Source organism: Drosophila busckii, chromosome 3R (genome assembly GCF_011750605.1).
Source record: "Drosophila busckii strain San Diego stock center, stock number 13000-0081.31 chromosome 3R, ASM1175060v1, whole genome shotgun sequence".
NCBI lineage: Eukaryota > Metazoa > Arthropoda > Insecta > Diptera > Drosophilidae > Drosophila > Drosophila busckii.
The window spans coordinates 22,065,183-22,083,027 of NC_046607.1; the positions used below are offsets into that span (position 1 = coordinate 22,065,183).

The following is a 17,845-nucleotide window of genomic DNA, read 5'->3' on the forward strand; positions in this document are numbered from 1 at the left end:
ATGCAAAAAGGACGCGTGTATTAATTTCAAGTAAGCCCAATCGAGACTAAAATGAATAATGATGCGAAAAATCATGATGGCGATGACTTGAACTTTAATTTGAATAATGTGCGCAACGCGTACTTGAAACAACAAAAAGCTAAAACAACAACAACAACAATCACTGCAAAACCACAAGCAGCGTATGCTAAGCAAACACACACATACACACACATGTATAACTGTTGTTAAGAAACGATTTGCTTGAACGTTGGCATTTATCATAAACATTAGGTTAAGCTTTAGCGGATATGCATAAGGATATGCAATAAATCCACACCAAGACATATGCACATTAAATCCTAATTTCATGTGCTACATAAATTTACTAAACAACAACCATATTATTGGCAAGAAGAAGATTGCCACTAAGCATGTGGTGGGCAAGGATTTGACAGCAGCAGCAGCAACAACAACAACGGATTGGAAAAGAGAAAACGTTGCTGCAACAAGCAACAACAAGTTAAAAGTTAACAGCAGCAGCAGCAGCAACAACAACAACACTGCCAATAGCAACCTTAGCAGCAGCTGCAGCAGCAACAACAACAGTTTAAAAATGTCTAAAATGGCTGCCAGCAAACTAACCGGCCAAAACGAAGCAGCAGCAGCAACTGCGTCCGCATTCGTTACGGCTGGCACCACCACCACCACAACACCAACAGCAACACCCACAGTCACGCCAGCGCCCGCCACAACAGCAACTGCAACAACATGCGAAACGGCGACAATCAAAACGTCCGACGCAGTATCAATTGCAGCAGCGACTGCAGGTGCTGCGGCGAAATTTCGAGCTGCAGTTGCCTCAGCGCCCACAGCAACGTTCTCGCCAGGCACCAGCACCGGCTCCAAGAAAACGCGAGCTGCTTACGCTGCGCTCAAACGTCAAGTGGCCTTGCAGCAGCAGCAGCTTAAAGCCGCGCCCACTGCCGCTGGAGTCGGTCTACCCCAAGTGTCACCAGCAGCAGCAGCAGCCTCAAGTAGCGCTTCAAGTGCCGCAACAGCCGTTGCAGCGTTGAAGCAAAAGCTTAAAGAGGTTGGCAGCTCATCATCATCCGCGTCATCGAACTCATCGCCATTGTCATCCCAAGGCATTGTCAATGTAATATCATCGGCATTGCAGAACATCATAACAACGGATGCGGATGCCGCTACCGAGTTCTATCCACATCCGATTACCACGGATTTATCCGAATACGAAGAGGAGTCTGTCTCAGAGGTGAGTGCAACAAATACTTGTAGATAGTTGGGCGTGTTTTAATTATTATTTTATTTAAACATACTTTCGTCTGAATTTATTTCTGTTACCTTTCTTTCATTATTAATTCAATTGAGTATGCAGACAAACAAACATTTTGTAGAATCAGCTGTGGCAGAGTTGAGTGCGTGGCGTTGGGTGTGTATGGATGAGATGGATACATATGTGTGTGTGTGTGTGTGTGCTTGAGTACAAAATCTATGTACATATGTATGCATGGGGCATGTACAAATACTTTAAAAAATCAAAGGTCATTAGCCAAGTATTGTACTTGTTTTGTTTCACATTGTGTTTTTTTTATATTTTTTCTTCTTATTTTTTGTGCTCTCTACCATCCAACTGCTTAATTGACAATTGTATTGACGCCCCAAGCGCTGCGCACCCAAAAACTCAGCGCAATCATACTTTTATTGCTGTTGAATGAATTACGTGTATGCATGTGTGTGTGTGTGAGTGTGTGCATACAAATGCAACGCCTGGCGATGTAAACTTGTATATGCATGCGTGCGTGTGTGTGTGTGTGTGCGCTCTTTTGCAGGTTATAAATTTACAGCAGCAAGATTTGTGAGCCGTCTGGCAACGCCAATTCGTGTTCGGCAACTGTTATTGTTGTTGTAGTTGCTGTAGTGAAATCGCGTGTGAAGCACAAATGGTAAAAACTCAAGAAACAATAAAAATGAAAGAAAGAAAGAGAAAGACCAGAGCTAAAGACAGATATTAACGTTTAGTAGACATACATTTATACATGCACACATACATGCGTACATATATGAATTAAATAAAAAAAAATGCTATGTACGTAGTGTTTATTGACCTGTAAATACTTTTGGAAAAAAAGCGGTAGCGTGATTATTATATATGTATGCGTTTATAACTCCAATGTAAATTTAGATAAAGCAAATTGTTTAAACATCTAGAACAAAAATATGTGCATATATGTGTGTGTGTAGTTGTATATGTATGCATGAAAGAATGGCAAACGTCAAACGATATTGAACTCGTTTCATTTTGTTCTTTTTTTTTTCGTTTGCCAGCTACCATACGTATGTAAATATGTATGTATGTGTAGATTTGTGTTTATATTCACATCTATTTGTGAATATAGCTTGATAATTTCATAAACCGACGCGCGTAATACGTATAATAAATTATTTGAAAGATATGCATATGTTGCTTCTGTTATAAGTGTGTGAGTATATCCGCATACATGCAAATATCGTGAATATAATTTGTTGTTGTACTCATGACTCATGCAATGTTTAAATTCCAAAGAAACCGTTTCGTGTGCTTCTTTTATCTTGCAAATTTGCAACATAAAGTTAAACAAAGCAAAAGGCAGTGGAAACGAAAGAGCAAATAATAGCAAATGTGTACAAAATGTTAATTTGTATGTATGTATGCGTTATAAAATAACAAATAAGTCCATTGCTCTGCTCTGTTATTTGTTTTAAAAGTTTTGTCAATCTGGCAACACCGTCTACTGAGTTTTTTTTTACAGCTCTTTCGTTTTATACAGTAAATTCAAGCTTTTAAATTTGTTGTTTTCAAATTTGTGAACTAAAACATATGTATAGTATATACAACATGCTTAACAAAATCCAAAAACAAAACAGAATACACAGCTTGTAGCAGTTACAGTAAAATACGAAATGCTGTTAGCTATTACAAGACAGCTTTGTGTCTCTAATCAAATTTTCCCATCTTTTGACAATTAAATTGAATTTATCGAAAGAATATTTCTACCAACGGCAATGATTGAACAAACGTCAGCAAGCGAAACAATAATGCGTGCAACAATAAAACAGTTAATACGGCGTGCATTCAATTTCATGGATATAGTGCTACAGTCTATTGTTCAAGTAATATCTGTGGAAAGCTAAGCGCCGCGACAATATCTTGCTATAATTTTGTTTTTTTTTTTTTGTTTGTTATGATTTTATGTATGTTTCTTACGTTTCTCTTTATTTGTAGATCCTATTGGCATTCTTGTGTTTAAGGCCAGATCTGCTGGTAAGTTTCGCGTTAAAAAAACCATCACCAAGAACAACAACAACGCCTTCTAAAAAAAATATATAAATAAAATAAACACTCGACAATTAATTGAATTGAAGCGTTACCAACTAAATTTGTTACTTTTTTGCGTTTACTTACCAAAACTAAACAAAAACAACAAGCGCAAGCTAAAGCAAAAGCTTTTGTAAGCAAACTGTCAAGCTGGTTAATTGTTTTATAATTATAATAATAATAATAATAGCATAAATAATAATACTCTACTACTATTTTTTGGATTCTCTGTAACCAACACACAAAACAACATAATGCTCTGGCCTTAGACAACAAGAATGTGCTCTATATATATAATCGTTCCACTCTTACATTATTTTTTATGAATTTTAATTAATGGCTTTTATTTTTTGATTTTTTTAAACGACGAGCACGTTAATAATGCAAATAACACAAATGCTGATTTATAATAATTTTATTTGTTATTTCTTTTAGGACGATATACCAGAATCCGATCCCGATAGTTGCCCCAATGAGGAGGGTGAGGTGCTGGATGTCGAGACCGAAGATGAATCTGAGGAATCTGATGAGTCCGAAGGTGATGACGAGGACGATGATGAAGAAATTGGTAAGAAACATTTAAAGGCAGCACTGTGTTCACTGTACTAATTGGTAATCTGTTTAGATGTACTGCAAGATAACGATGCAGATGATGAAGAGATTGACGATGAAGATGATGAGGATGACGACGATGATGAGGATGCGTCCGAGGTTAAAAACTTTCTGCTCGAGCCAAGCAGCAGCGGCAACAACAACAACGCCAGCAGCAGCAGCAGCAGTGGAAAGCGTCCAAGTAATCTAAGCGCACTGCTCGAGGCCGCTGCCAATGAGAAGGCGCCTGTGCTGCGTCATGCCACGCATGCAATCGACGAGACCAAGCAGGCGCTAACCAAAATGCGTTGTGCCAACAGTCCACGAGATAAAAAGTGAGTGAAAGAGCGAAACTTTATAGAGAGTAGCAGAAAATTAATTATTTTCAAATTATAGTAGTGGCTTCTCGCGCAGTCTTGCCAGTGCGTGTGCTGATAATGATGTCAATACAGTGAAGCGTCTACTCTGCAAGGGTAATCTCAATGATGCCGCTGCCTCCACAGATGAAGGCGAGTCCTTACTGTCGATGGCCTGCTCAGCTGGCTACTACGAACTGGCACAAGTACGTATCAATAGATATTAGATCCTGTAGTGCTTTGTAAATATTGTCTAATATATTTTATAGTAGCGAGAAAAGCAACCGATCAGTAGTAGCTTTTAAATATATAGAATATATATGCTGTATCTTGACAAGTACTAAATATATATATCGTTATTTCTAAAACCATTCTAGGTGCTATTGGCCATGTCAGCAGCACAAGTTGAGGACAAGGGACAAAAGGATTCAACCCCATTAATGGAAGCTGCCTCCGCTGGTCATTTGGACATTGTCAAGCTATTGCTCAGTCACAATGCGGATGTCAACGCCCATTGTGCCACCGGCAATACGGCGCTAATGTTTGCCTGTGCCGGCGGTCATGTGGATGTAGTCAAAGTACTGCTTAAGCATGGCGCCAATGTGGAGGAGCAAAACGAGAATGGTCATACGCCGTTAATGGAAGCAGCATCCGCAGGCCATGTGGAAGTAGCCAAGGTACTATAACTTGGTTTAAAATAAACTTTTTTAACTATTTGGCAACATGATTAGAATCCGAGATTTGAGTACAATTAATGTGTATAACAAGAATCGCGTTAATGATTTTGTTATTAAGCATTAAGCACTGTGATTTAGTTTGATCTTATCTGATAGCATTTTAAACAGTGCTTAAATGTATAAAATGCACATTTGTTTATTAACAATTCGTCTTCGTTTGCAGGTGCTGCTTGAACATGGCGCTGGCATCAACACGCACTCGAATGAGTTTAAGGAGAGCGCGCTCACCTTGGCTTGTTACAAGGGCCACTTGGATATGGTGCGCTTTCTGCTGCAGGCAGGCGCGGATCAGGAGCACAAAACCGATGAAATGCATACGGCCTTGATGGAAGCATCTATGGATGGGCATGTAGAGGTTGCACGCCTGCTGCTGGACTCGGGTGCGCAAGTGAATATGCCAACTGATTCGTTTGAATCGCCGCTAACACTGGCCGCCTGTGGTGGTCATGTGGAGTTGGCGCTGCTGCTCATTGAGCGTGGCGCTAACATTGAGGAGGTCAACGATGAGGGCTATACACCGCTGATGGAGGCAGCGCGTGAGGGACATGAGGAAATGGTCGCTCTGCTGCTTTCCAAGGGAGCCAACATCAATGCCACCACTGAGGAAACGCAGGAGACGGCGCTTACGCTTGCCTGCTGCGGTGGTTTCAGTGAAGTGGCTGCGTTTCTCATTAATGGCGGCGCCAATCTGGAACTGGGCGCTTCTACGCCGCTCATGGAAGCCAGCCAGGAGGGTCACACCGATCTGGTGCGTTTTCTGCTGCAGAACAAGGCCAATGTGCATGCGGAGACGCAAACTGGCGACACAGCGTTGACGCATGCCTGCGAGAATGGACACACCGATGCCGCTGGTGTGCTGCTCTCCTATTGCGCTGAGCTGGAGCACGAGTCCGAGGGTGGGCGCACGCCGCTCATGAAAGCCTGTCGCGCCGGCCATCTGTGCACCGTCAAGTTCCTCATACAAAAAGGCGCCAATGTCAATAAGCAGACCACGAGCAATGATCACACGCCGCTGTCGTTGGCTTGCGCTGGCGGTCATCAGTCGGTGGTGGAGCTGTTGCTTAAAAACAATGCCGATCCTTTTCACAAGCTCAAGGACAACAGCACAATGCTCATCGAAGCCTCAAAGGGCGGACATACGCGCGTTGTCGAGCTGCTCTTTCGCTATCCCAACATTTCACCAACGGAAATGGCAGCAGCTGCAGCCGTCGCCGCTACCCGAGCAACAGCCTATGCTCAAGGCATGGCCGATGGGCAGGCTTCCCAGCTGCCATCCATCAATCGCCTAACCGCCCCGCAGCAGCAGAAGCTGTTACAACAACTGAATGCGCCGCCTGGACTGCACGAGTTGTCGGAAGCGACGCGCGCCAACAACCAGCAGCTATTCCATCAGCAGCAATTCAGCGGTGGCAGCAACAACAATATCGTTGCCTTAGGCACTGGTGACTTCTTGGACGCCGGCGAGCTACAGTTGACAGCAGCTGCAGCTGGCGATGCGGGCATCAATGAGGAATATGTATCCGCTGTGAATGCTGTAGGTGGTGGTGGTGCTGCTGCTGCTGGAGGCGGCGGTGGCATAGATCTAACCACATTAAGTGCTCAACAGCAGGAAGGCCTCATTGCCAAGTCGCGTTTGTTTCATCTGCAGCCGGGCTTTGAGCAACAGCAGCAGCAACAGCAACAACAACAACAACCAGCAATGCCTTGCAAGCACTTTGATGTGGATATGGAGCACATCAACTCACTGACACCGCCACAGAAAGCACCGCCAGCACCACCAGGTGCGCTCTTTCACACAGGTTGCCAACAACCACAGCAACAACAACAGCAGCAGCAGCCAAAACTCAAGGGTGGAGGCTTACGCAAGAATCGTCAGCTGCTTGCCAACGAGCTCAAGAACATGGAATTGTCGCTTGATGAGCAGCAAGTGCGTTCGCAGCCCTTGGGCGAGGATGACAGCCAACAGCAGCAGCAGCAGCAACGACTTGCTGAGGATGCACGCTTGCAAAAGCGTCGCGTTTTTGAGGCAAGCTGCGAGGCGCCCGATCTAAATGATGTTACGCTGGAGCACACACACTTGGGTACGTTTAATTAAAATATAATTGTAATCTAGTTGCAAGCGACTGACAATTCAAAAAGTTAAATGTTAAAAGTTTGTGCTTGCGCTTAATGAATGAAATAATGTATACAACTTATAAGCAACTTTATTTAATTACAGCTAAAGAGCAAAGTCAGCAAAGTGCAGCAGCTGCCAATGAGAGTGCAACGCTTATAACAGCAGTAAGTTTATAACAATTTCCATATACTATTTGTTATTAACATTTATATATTTTAACAAACAGCGCAACACGCCCAGTGCTGGAGCCATTACACACTCCTCGGAGGTGTTGCAGAGCACTGCGATAAGCGATCGCCCCAAGGTGAAGGCTAGCAACAAAAATCGCAAACAGGCGGCGGCGGCGGCAGCAGCAGCCGCAGCAGCAGCAGCTGCAACTCAGCAACAACAACCAGCGCAATTGCTGCCAATGCAGCAAAATCAAATGGTCTCCATCTATAGCAATTTAGTAAGTTTTAATTGTATATTAAGTTATATATTTATTCTAATCTTGTGACTTTACAGCAATTGCAGCAGCAACAGGAGATGCAGTTGCAGCAGCAAATGCAGCAGACGCAACTCCAGCTGCAACAGCATTTGCAGTTGCATCATCATCAACGCGCTGCAGCAGCCGCCGCCGCAGCAGCAGCGGCAGCTAACATTGATTACTCCAATTCGCCAGCCTCGCCCATGGCCTCACCAACAGGTGCCAGTGGCAACAGCAACTTCAGCAGCGAGCAGCAACCAGCAGCGCTACCTTTGGAGCATACTCATGCTATTGAAGACTTTCGCAGTCTGCTGCAAACGGCGGCAGCGAGCGAGTTGGACTCGTTGGGCTGCTTCAATGACAAGATGGTCAATGCGCCGCTCAAGTTCTTGAAGGATGGCTGGCAGATGCATAATTATTTTGGCGAGCAGCCCAAATCGCCAACTGAGACTCCTCCCGAAATGGAGGAGACAATCATGTCGCCTACCATTGAACGTGTGGAAACGCGTGCCGAGATGAAAAATTTAGCCACGCTGTGTTCCGCCGCAGCGATAGCGGCTGCAGTAACTGCCGCCTCCAAGGAGCTTGACGAGATTGCCACAGACATTGAGAGCGATGAGTGTGAGCTTGAGGAGAACACACTGCCACCAGAGCCGATTGAGCTAATGCACGCCATTGCCGAAGAGGAGGAGGAAGAGGATGATGATGTTGATGATGATGATGAAGATGAAGATGATGGCGATGAGCAGGAGGAGCAGGATACCGATAGTGGGGAAATTGAAGATGTGCGTTGTGACGATGAGAATGCCGATGGGGACGGCGATGTTGTTTTCATCGATGAGGACGATGGCAAAAGCGACGAAAGCGAGGATAATTACTATTTCGATATTAATACGCCCATTGGCCAAGAGCGAATGAACAACGATAACAATACCATGCTGAAGGGCAAGGGCGCTGCGGCTGCTGCTGCAGCTGCAGCTTTGCCACCCAAGCAGCGCAAAATGTCCGCCAGACTGGAGAACCTCATACTAACCAAACCAGATGTGATGTCACAAACCCTGTGCGACTTCAGGCAGGATCTAAACAATCCCGAGGTGGTGCACATGCTGCCAATCAAGGCGGCGGCCAATAGTGCAGCATTAAACAATCTGTTGCAGCAACAGCTGGCGGCAGTGCAAGCCAAGGCGGCAGCAGCAGCAGCTCAGGGCCAACTGCCCAAGGAGGAGAAGAAACCGCATGTATGCGGTAAGTAAACAATCAAATGGACACTTGAGCGCATTGATTAATTTTGCTGTTTTCGTTGCAGATCCCGATGAAGATGCACGCAATATAGCAGCAGTTAATGATCTTTATTCTGAGTTGGATAGCCTTGGGCCACCCGAAAATCTGGCTGAAGCGCAACAGTATGATCTAACTGGCGATGTGGAGGATATCTTTCAGGTCAGTTTTTGGTGGCTTAGTAACTATTATTTGTATTAATTATTTTAGATCCACTATTTTTTGCAGGAACTTGCTAGCAATCTACATTGCCCAGAGCTGGCCGAGTTTAGTCTGAATCAAATGTGCAAGGGCCGCTTCACCGGCCACTGGTCGCAAGCCTCTGGCAAATGGAGTGGACAGGAGCAACTGCTTGCCGCAGCGGCAGCTTTAAATGCAGGCGATGCAGCCGCAGCAGCAGCCGCCGTCGATGCACAACAGCGTCAAACTAATCTTGTGCTGCTCGACTATCCACTGCAGGCGCAGCAGACGCTGCAGCAGCGTTTACTCGATCCCGAGGAGTTGCAGCAGATGCAGGTATAACTAGCGCTAAGTGTGTTTGGCTCAATTGTATTCACTCATGTGTTTTGTTTAACAGCAAAATGTGGCATTGTTACCCTTTGCTGCTGCAGACGGCAAACAGCAGCAGCAGCAACAGTTGCTGCAGCTGCAGAAGCAGAAGCTGCAACAACTGCAGCATTTGCAGCAGCAACAACAACACTCCAATGCGCGTATTATCAAAGCTGTTGCAGCAGCAGCCAGTCAACAACAACAGCAGCAGCAGCAACAACAACAACAGCAGCAGCAACCAGCTACGAATTTTGTCTATAATGTTGAAAGCGGAGATAAGAATGCAACGCCTGTGCAGCTGCTATTTCAGTTACCCACACAAGCAACGCTGCAGCAGGAAGAGCAGGCAGTAGCAGATCAACAACAACAGCAGCAGCAGCAACAGGAATTGTCGCCCAACGAACAGCAGCAGCAGCAACATCGCATGTTTCAGAATCGCGCTGAGCGCTTGTTGCAGCAGCAACAACAGCAGCGCCCACCTACGCATACCGAACTGCATCAGGTGGCACAAGAACTGCTGCTGCAACAGCAACAACAGCAGCAGCAACAACAGCAATTGCCAACTGTTGGCTGCCCATTGCCCATGCCATTGCAAGAGCAAATGCTGTTGCATCCGCCAGCGCATCACATGCAGACACCAGCCTGCGTGCAACATCAGGTAAGTGGCACAGCAACAATATATCAATATATAGCTTAATAATATATTGCAACTTTTAGGTGTCTACGCAGACTCATTTGGCAGTCGTGCCGCAATCGCAATTTAACATGTCGCAGTTTAATATGCAAGAAACGCCGCAGCAACAACAACGCGCCATCGAAGCGAACCGCGAACGACGCGCCAACGAGTTGGCCATATATATGCAACCGCCGAATATGAATACTGGCCCTGGCGTCACACCCGTATCGGCAGCTAATGTGGCCAATGCCAAATCCCAGCCTGGCGGCATTGCAAAGAAAGCCATCGACAAGCAATCGCGCAAGGATCGACGCTGTGCTGGCCTGCGTCAAACGCCAGCGGGCAGTCAAGGTAGCAGCAGCACACACTTTGCATAACAATTGCAATATATAATAATCAATCCTTTTTTTTTATAGTAAACACCAATCAGCATCAGCAGCCAACATCCGCAACAGCGGCAGCAGCTCAAGCAGCAGTTGCCGCCGCGGCCGCTGCACAGCAGCAGGCGCAGCTGCAGAATCAATTGGCTGTAGCCGCAGCCGCAGCAGCCGTCGTGGATAAAACCATTGAAGTAGACTCTGAAACCGAATCGAATCATGATACAGCTTTAACATTGGCCTGCGCCGGCGGCCATGAGGAGCTAGTGGAGCTGCTTATAAGTCGCGGCGCCAACATTGAGCATCGTGACAAAAAGGGCTTCACGCCGTTGATACTTGCAGCTACTGCTGGCCACGAGAAGGTAGTGGACATATTGCTGAAGCACAATGCCGAACTGGAGGCGCAATCGGAGCGCACCAAGGATACACCATTGTCATTGGCCTGCTCCGGCGGCCGCTATGAAGTGGTGGAACTGCTGCTCAGCGTGGGCGCCAACAAGGAACATCGCAATGTGTCCGACTATACACCGCTCAGTCTGGCCGCCAGTGGTGGCTATGTGAACATCATCAAACTACTGCTCAATCATGGCGCTGAGATTAATTCGCGCACCGGCAGCAAGTTGGGCATCTCGCCCTTAATGTTGGCCGCCATGAATGGTCATACGGCAGCTGTGAAGCTGCTGCTGGATCAGGGCTCAGATATAAATGCACAGATTGAAACCAATCGCAACACTGCTTTGACTTTGGCCTGCTTCCAAGGACGTCATGAGGTAGTTAGTCTACTGCTGGATCGACGTGCCAATGTGGAGCATCGCGCCAAGACCGGACTGACGCCGCTAATGGAAGCCGCCTCGGGTGGTTACATAGACGTTGGACGCGTGCTGCTGGACAAGGGCGCCGATGTAAATGCAGCGCCTGTGCCCACATCCCGAGATACAGCGCTCACCATAGCTGCGGACAAGGGTCACCAGAAGTTCGTGGAGCTGCTGCTGTCGCGCGGCGCCAGCGTTGAGGTGAAAAACAAAAAGGGCAACTCGCCGCTTTGGCTGGCCGCGCACGGCGGTCACCTCAGCGTAGTGGAGCTGCTTTATAATCACAATGCGGACATTGACTCGCAGGATAATCGACGCGTCTCCTGTCTCATGGCTGCCTATCGCAAGGGTCACACCAAAATTGTCAAGTGGATGGTGCAGTATGTGTCCCAGTTTCCCTCCGATCAGGAGATGATACGCTTCATTGGCACCATAAGCGACAAGGAGCTGATTGAGAAGTGCTATGACTGCATGAAGATTCTGCGCTCCGCCAAGGAAGCCCAAGCGGTCAAGGCCAATAAGAATGCCTCCATATTGCTGGAGGAGCTTGATCTGGAGCGCACGCGCGAGGAGAGTCGCAAAGCTGCCGCCGCGCGTCGTCGCGAGCGCAAGAAGAAGAAGAAGATGGAGAAAAAGGAGGAGAAGCGCAGAGCGCAGCAGGGCGGCGATAATGAGCAGGCTGGCGATGATGACGACGCCAGCGACAAGGATGATGATACGGATAAGGATGATGATGACGAGGAAGCGCCACGCACACGCGAAGAAGGCGACTCGGGCATTGATCAGGGCTCCTGTTCCAGCGGCGACACCAAAGCTGCACGTTCCTCCAACAACGCCACCAATGAGCTGCTTAACGCCAATGCTCAGGCTCAGGGCAACAACAAAAAGTCGAAAAAGCAGCAGCAGAAAACCAACAAAGCAGCAACACAGCAGCAGCAATTGCCAGCGGCAGCAACAGTGCCAGCAGCCAGCGAGCTGTCAACAGCAACAGTTGCCACAACCGCCGCCGCAAGCAGCAAGAGCAGCAGCAGCCTGGCAGCTAAAAAGCAAACCGAAGTAACAGCTGTCAAGTTGCCGCTAGCCAAGGCAAAGAAGGAGGAAGTGCTGCAAACATCGACGCCTACGCCAGTGATTGTCAGCAGCAAGAAACCCAGCAAGGAATCCAGCAGCAGCAGCAACAAGCGTGAGAAAGAAAACTTGGCGCCCAAGGAGGCGACGCAACCAGCGCAAAAGCAACAAGCGGCAAGCTGCGTTAAGCTACAGTCTGTGGGCCAAGAGACAACAACAGCAGCAACTACAACGCTCAGCAACATTACAGCTGCAACACGCAAGGAAAATGTTAAACCAACAGCTGCCAGCAGCAACTCAGCAGCTCAATTGAAGCGCACTGAAGTCGACGGCTGGAAGGAAGTGGTGCGCAAAAGCAGCGCGCAGCAAACAACGACAACAGCAACAGGCGGCGCTGCTGCATTGCCCTTGGGCGTGGCTGTGGCCAGCAGCGGCAACAGCTACGTTGTGCCCAACAGCAATTCAAACACAAGCGTTAGCAGCAGCAGCAACAGCGGCAGCAGCGCTGGCAGCATTGCCACCGCCGCGCAGCTCAGCCAGCAACATGCAGCATCATTGGGCAGCTCAAGCGGCAGCTCCTTGTCGGCAACGGCAGCGCAGGCACCAGAGATGACTTGCAAGAAGGTGCAGGTGCCAGTGAACGCGATATCGCGTGTTATTGGACGCGCTGGCAGCAACATCAACGCTATACGCGCCACCACAGGCGCACACATCGAAGTGGAAAAACAGGGCAAGAATCAATCGGAGCGCAGCATAACCATTAAGGGTCTAACTGATGCCACCAAGCAGGCGCATATGCTTATATTGTCGCTTATCAAGGATCCCGATGTGGACATATTGCAGATGCTGCCGCGCATTAACAGCAGCATCAAAGCGGCAGGAGCAACAGCAGCTGCTGGCGCAGTAGCTGGCATGTCTATGGGCACTTGGGATAATCGCGCAGCGGCTAATGTAGCTGCCAACTTTTCATCTGCAGCCTCTACAACATCCACATCGTCCAATTCATCGGCTAGCTCCACGCTGGGCGTGGCAAGCAACAAGCAGCAGCAGCAACAACAAACGCTGACAGCAACAGCTGCCAAGTCTCATGGCACTAGAGCTGCCGCTAGCGTCAAGTCAAGTGCCAGCAAGGCCAGCAGCGCTGGACGCAGTCAAAGCACACGCACCTACAGCGGACAGCAGCAAACTCAGCGCAGTGCTGTAGCCAATGGACTGAGCAGCGCCAAGAGCAAGCAGGAGAGCGCAACTGCGCTTAAGGCCAGCGCCAGCAGCACTTACAGCAGCAGTCAAAAGAGCGCCACAGCAGCTGCAGCAGCGACAACAGCAACACCAGCTAAGGCAGCAGCAAGCTTTGGCGCCAGATCGGCAGCAGCAACAAGTTTGTTGCAGTCACCCAAGAAAATGGAGCCACTTGGTGGCGCTGGACGCAGCAGCGGCGGCGCTGTAGTTGCGCCTTTTGGACGTGGCAAGCCAGTGGCATCTGCTGCCGCTGCATCGCAGCTGGGCAGCAACACTAACAACAACAATACATTGGCTGGACCAATTGGCACCTTCAACGTGGCTGATGTGGTGGCTGTAAATGCAGCTGCAGCTGCTGCGGCAGCAGCCAGCAACAGCAGCAGCAACAACAACAATAATAATGCGGCTAAGCCACGTGCGGTTACGCCCATTGCACCGCCCAACAAGCGCATCAGCTCGCCTACATTGCAACAGCAGCAGCAGCAGCAAACGCTGCAGCTTAACAACAACCAGCAGCAGCAGCAACAACAGCAGCAATCGCTGGTTGTCAATACGAATGATTTGCTTGGCGGCGACAGCTTTAGCGCGCAGTTGGCAGCCAGATTATCCAGCGCCTACTCGCTGTTTAGCGATGAGCAGTGGGGCAAGCTGGCCATTGATGGCAGCAGCAGCAACGTTGGCGGCCTGGGCGTAACTGCTACTGCTGGTGGCAACAATGCGCTTTCGAGCAACAACGCCATGGGCTGTGGCCTGGGCGCACTTGTAGCGGATGTGCTGCCGCAGGCTGATGCCTCCAAGGCGCCTGGCTACAATCGCAACATACTAAGCTCGCCTGTGGGCAGCTCCAAGGCCTCATCGAATCACTCTAGCTCGCCGCCTGTGGGCAATGCTGCAGTGCTAATGCAACAGCAGCAGCAACAACAACAACAACAGCAGCAGCAGCAACAAGCTCAAAGTGGACAGCAGAGTGTGCAGCAAGCGTTGAACATTATAACCAGCGGCAATGGCGCTGGCAACAGCGCAGCTAGATCACCGCTGGTATCAGATGCAGCAGCAGCAGCAACTGGCATTGTCAATGGCAGCAACCAAGCAGCTGGCAGCGATGCTGCGCACTCGCCCGGCGTCATAAAGCCACCAACAGCGCCCATACAGCGGCCAATGCATCCGCTGCAAATGGCAGGCGCAGCGGACAACTTTAGTGCGTTGGCAGCCAAGGCAGCTATGCTGGAGCGTGAGCAACAGCAGCAACAACAACAACAGCAGGCAGCGCTGCGCTTAATCTACGACAAGCAGCAGCCTGCGCCGCCAGCGCCGCTCAACTACAATATGGAGCAAAGCACACCCTACATGGTTGATGGCATGGTGCGCATTAATGCGCGTGCAGCTGCTGGTTTCCCCGCTGGCAACAACAACAACAAGTCGCCACAGCAGCAACAACAGCAGCAGCAGCCACCAAATGGCGGTGTAGCCGCAGCTGCAGCACAGTCCAGCGTATTTGCCAATCAGCAGGCTAGACAGGCGGAGAATGTAGCCAGAGCTACAGCCAGTGCAGCTTTGGGTCAACAGCGCTGGTATGGCGGCGCTTTGGAGTATCCGCAGTATAGTGGACGCGATATGCTGAGTCTGATGAACGGCTTTGGCTCACCACCCGCCATGTCGCCGAATCACGATGATATACGTAAAATGCCACGCCCCATTGGCACAGAGCGTGCTGCCGCCTCCTGGAAATACAACAGCTTTAACTCTGGTCTCGGCATGGACGATAATACGCTGAGCAATACGCTGCCACAGCATTGGTCACAGCTTGAGCCCAAAGCGCAGCCGCCAGGTCTGCAGCAGCAGCAACAGCAGCAGCAGCAACAACAACAGCAGCAGCAGCAACCGCTCAAATGGCTCAATCCGTCGCTCTATAATAGGCAATACAACAATGGTCCTTACCAGCAGCTGCAGCATGATCCCATGAATGTAAGTAGCGCATTAATTCATTTAAATACATTTTATTAAGTTTTGCATTTTAAAGGTTTCAATGGATTATCACAATATGCAGCAGCAGCAGCAACAACAGCAGCAGCCACCGTCGCAGCAGATGCAGCAGCATATTAACGTTATGCCGAATCCTTATAATTTTCAGCACTATGCGCCAGGAGCTGCCGATGTGAGCGCGCACATGGCCGACAAGGTGGAGTCGTGGGAACACCACGATAAGCACGTAAGTTTGCATTATAATGCCCAAATGATTAAAATTAATTATTTGCTTTTATTCTCAGCAGCATCCATGGGCCAACTACACTACCAACTGGTCAAACTAATGATAATGCAAGGCCAATAAGAAAATAATGAAAGGAGAACGGAGCATTCACTCAACCACAAAACAAACTGCAACAGAAATGAACAAAGAGCACGCAAGCGTTAAGCTCTGGCCCCACTTGTTAATAACTAGACTTAAACTAGGGCAACTAAAATTTAAATTTACAGGTAACTCGGAATTTAGGCCACAGGATGTTATTTGAACTTTGAATTAGTACCCAGACCCAGACAGACACATACACGAAAGAAATGAAAAAAGTAGCAGCACACGCAACTGCGTGTACACACACACACCACACACTCATACGTACACACACACACATACAAACAAGTCATGAAGAAAATATATATATTATTTATTTTAAATAGAAATTTGCATAATTTTGCTAATACTTGAATTGAAGATCGAAAGAAATCACGTTTAAATCTTAAGCTAGTTGGAAAAACAGTCTTATGAGTGAAAATGAATTGAAATGAAATTTAGCACAAGCTAAACCAATTTGCACACACACACAGAAACACACACAACACACATACACATAAGCAGTTATATTCTTAAATATTCATATTTAAATAATAACTAATAAAAACGCAACTCAATGAATGTTGGAAACTGTAAAAAACAAAAAACAAACAAACAACTAGGTCTGGGGCACTTACTCCTTATTCTCGAACATACTTAGGTTGGGTGTGATGCTTAGTTAGCTTAGTTAGAGCGACAGGCTTGCAGACAAAATGAAACTACTTAAAAACAGCAGTTGTTAACTAAATGAAACGATACACACACACATACATACGAACATAATATGTATAAAGAAGATATTTTCTATTTAATTTAAATACGGCCTTGTCTTTAGTTTTCCTTTGTTCACTCTACCTTTTATGCTGGAAATGTAGCTAGTAGAAATTTAAATTGCTTAATGAAATAAACAATATAAAAACAGATTGAAACACACACACACATTATAGGTCAAGTAATCTTTTTAATATTCCATTTAAAAAAATCTAAAATTTAATAAATGCATGTCGAGGTAATAAGCGCTTGCCAAGTTTTAAAGCTTATCGAACACTACGCTTAGTAAGACTTAGAGATAGAGCACAACAAGCATGCATGACTCTAGCATAGAACATCAACTTCAAACTTAGAAAAAAAAACAGCAACTTTATAAAAAAAAACTACATTTACTTGATATAAACTTGATGGGGTGACGTCGCCTGTACGTATGTGGTTAGGAGTATGCTTTTGTAAAATGAAAAACTTATTTATTTCTCATAGGCAACAAACCAAGCGTACACAATACATACACATTAATATATATATACATAAAGATATATATACTGAAACACACATACATACATAAGCAACTGCTTGCTATATACTTGCAACAACAACAAATATTAAATACATTTAAATGCAAAAACTATGTTATAATTAAAAACGCGAGGAAAATGTAACGATTTTTTTTTATTGTCGCCTATTTCATTTGTTTGTTTCATACATTGTTTTAGCTGCAAGCAAATTATGTAATGGAATGCAAAATAAAAACGATTCGTTGAAATGATTTGAAACACAAACAACAAATAATTATAAACATGCATAACTACAAACCATGCCAGACGAATCATATAAAATAATTGAAAAGATAAAAACAAAAAACATAAAAAACTATTTAAGTAAATAGCTGCTTGTGCGAAAGAAGCCGAAGCCGTTTAACAATGTTGTTGCATTCTTAATCGACGAAATGCATAAAATTGAATTTTTTTCATGCAACGGAAATAAAGTTCATAGATTTATTAATTTAAAAATTAATATACAGATAATAGGTACTTCAAACAAAAATAAATATGAAGCGAAGTATACATGCGAAAATGCAGAAAGAAAAACAAAACAAAAGAAAATTGATAAAAACAAATT

The 17,845-nt window shown here is 46.6% G+C and overlaps 1 protein-coding gene across 1 annotated transcript; it reads left to right on the plus strand.

The window, feature by feature from the left end:
* The first annotated feature begins 376 nt into the window (after positions 1 to 376).
* Positions 377 to 17,293, plus strand: LOC117134861 (ankyrin repeat and KH domain-containing protein mask). Its single transcript, XM_033294129.1, has 17 exons — positions 377 to 1,255; positions 3,266 to 3,304; positions 3,794 to 3,926; positions 3,984 to 4,284; positions 4,346 to 4,511; positions 4,683 to 4,982; positions 5,206 to 7,123; positions 7,261 to 7,322; positions 7,385 to 7,606; positions 7,663 to 8,869; positions 8,931 to 9,064; positions 9,113 to 9,418; positions 9,480 to 10,109; positions 10,169 to 10,478; positions 10,544 to 15,588; positions 15,644 to 15,832; positions 15,891 to 17,293. Exons 1-17 carry the CDS (start codon positions 596 to 598, stop codon positions 15,930 to 15,932), a joined length of 11,664 nt encoding a protein of 3,887 aa, XP_033150020.1. The 5' UTR covers positions 377 to 595; the 3' UTR covers positions 15,933 to 17,293.
* Positions 17,294 to 17,845: the final 552 nt, after the last annotated feature.

Coding starts and splice junctions, on each gene's coding strand:
- LOC117134861 (XM_033294129.1), top strand. CDS start 596: ATGTCTAAAATGGCTGCCAGCAAACTAACCGGCCAAAACGAAGCAGCA. Junction 3,305..3,793: donor GTTTAAGGCCAGATCTGCTG/GTAAGTTTCGCG, acceptor TATTTCTTTTAG/GACGATATACCAGAATCCGA. Junction 3,927..3,983: donor GGACGATGATGAAGAAATTG/GTAAGAAACATT, acceptor TAATCTGTTTAG/ATGTACTGCAAGATAACGAT.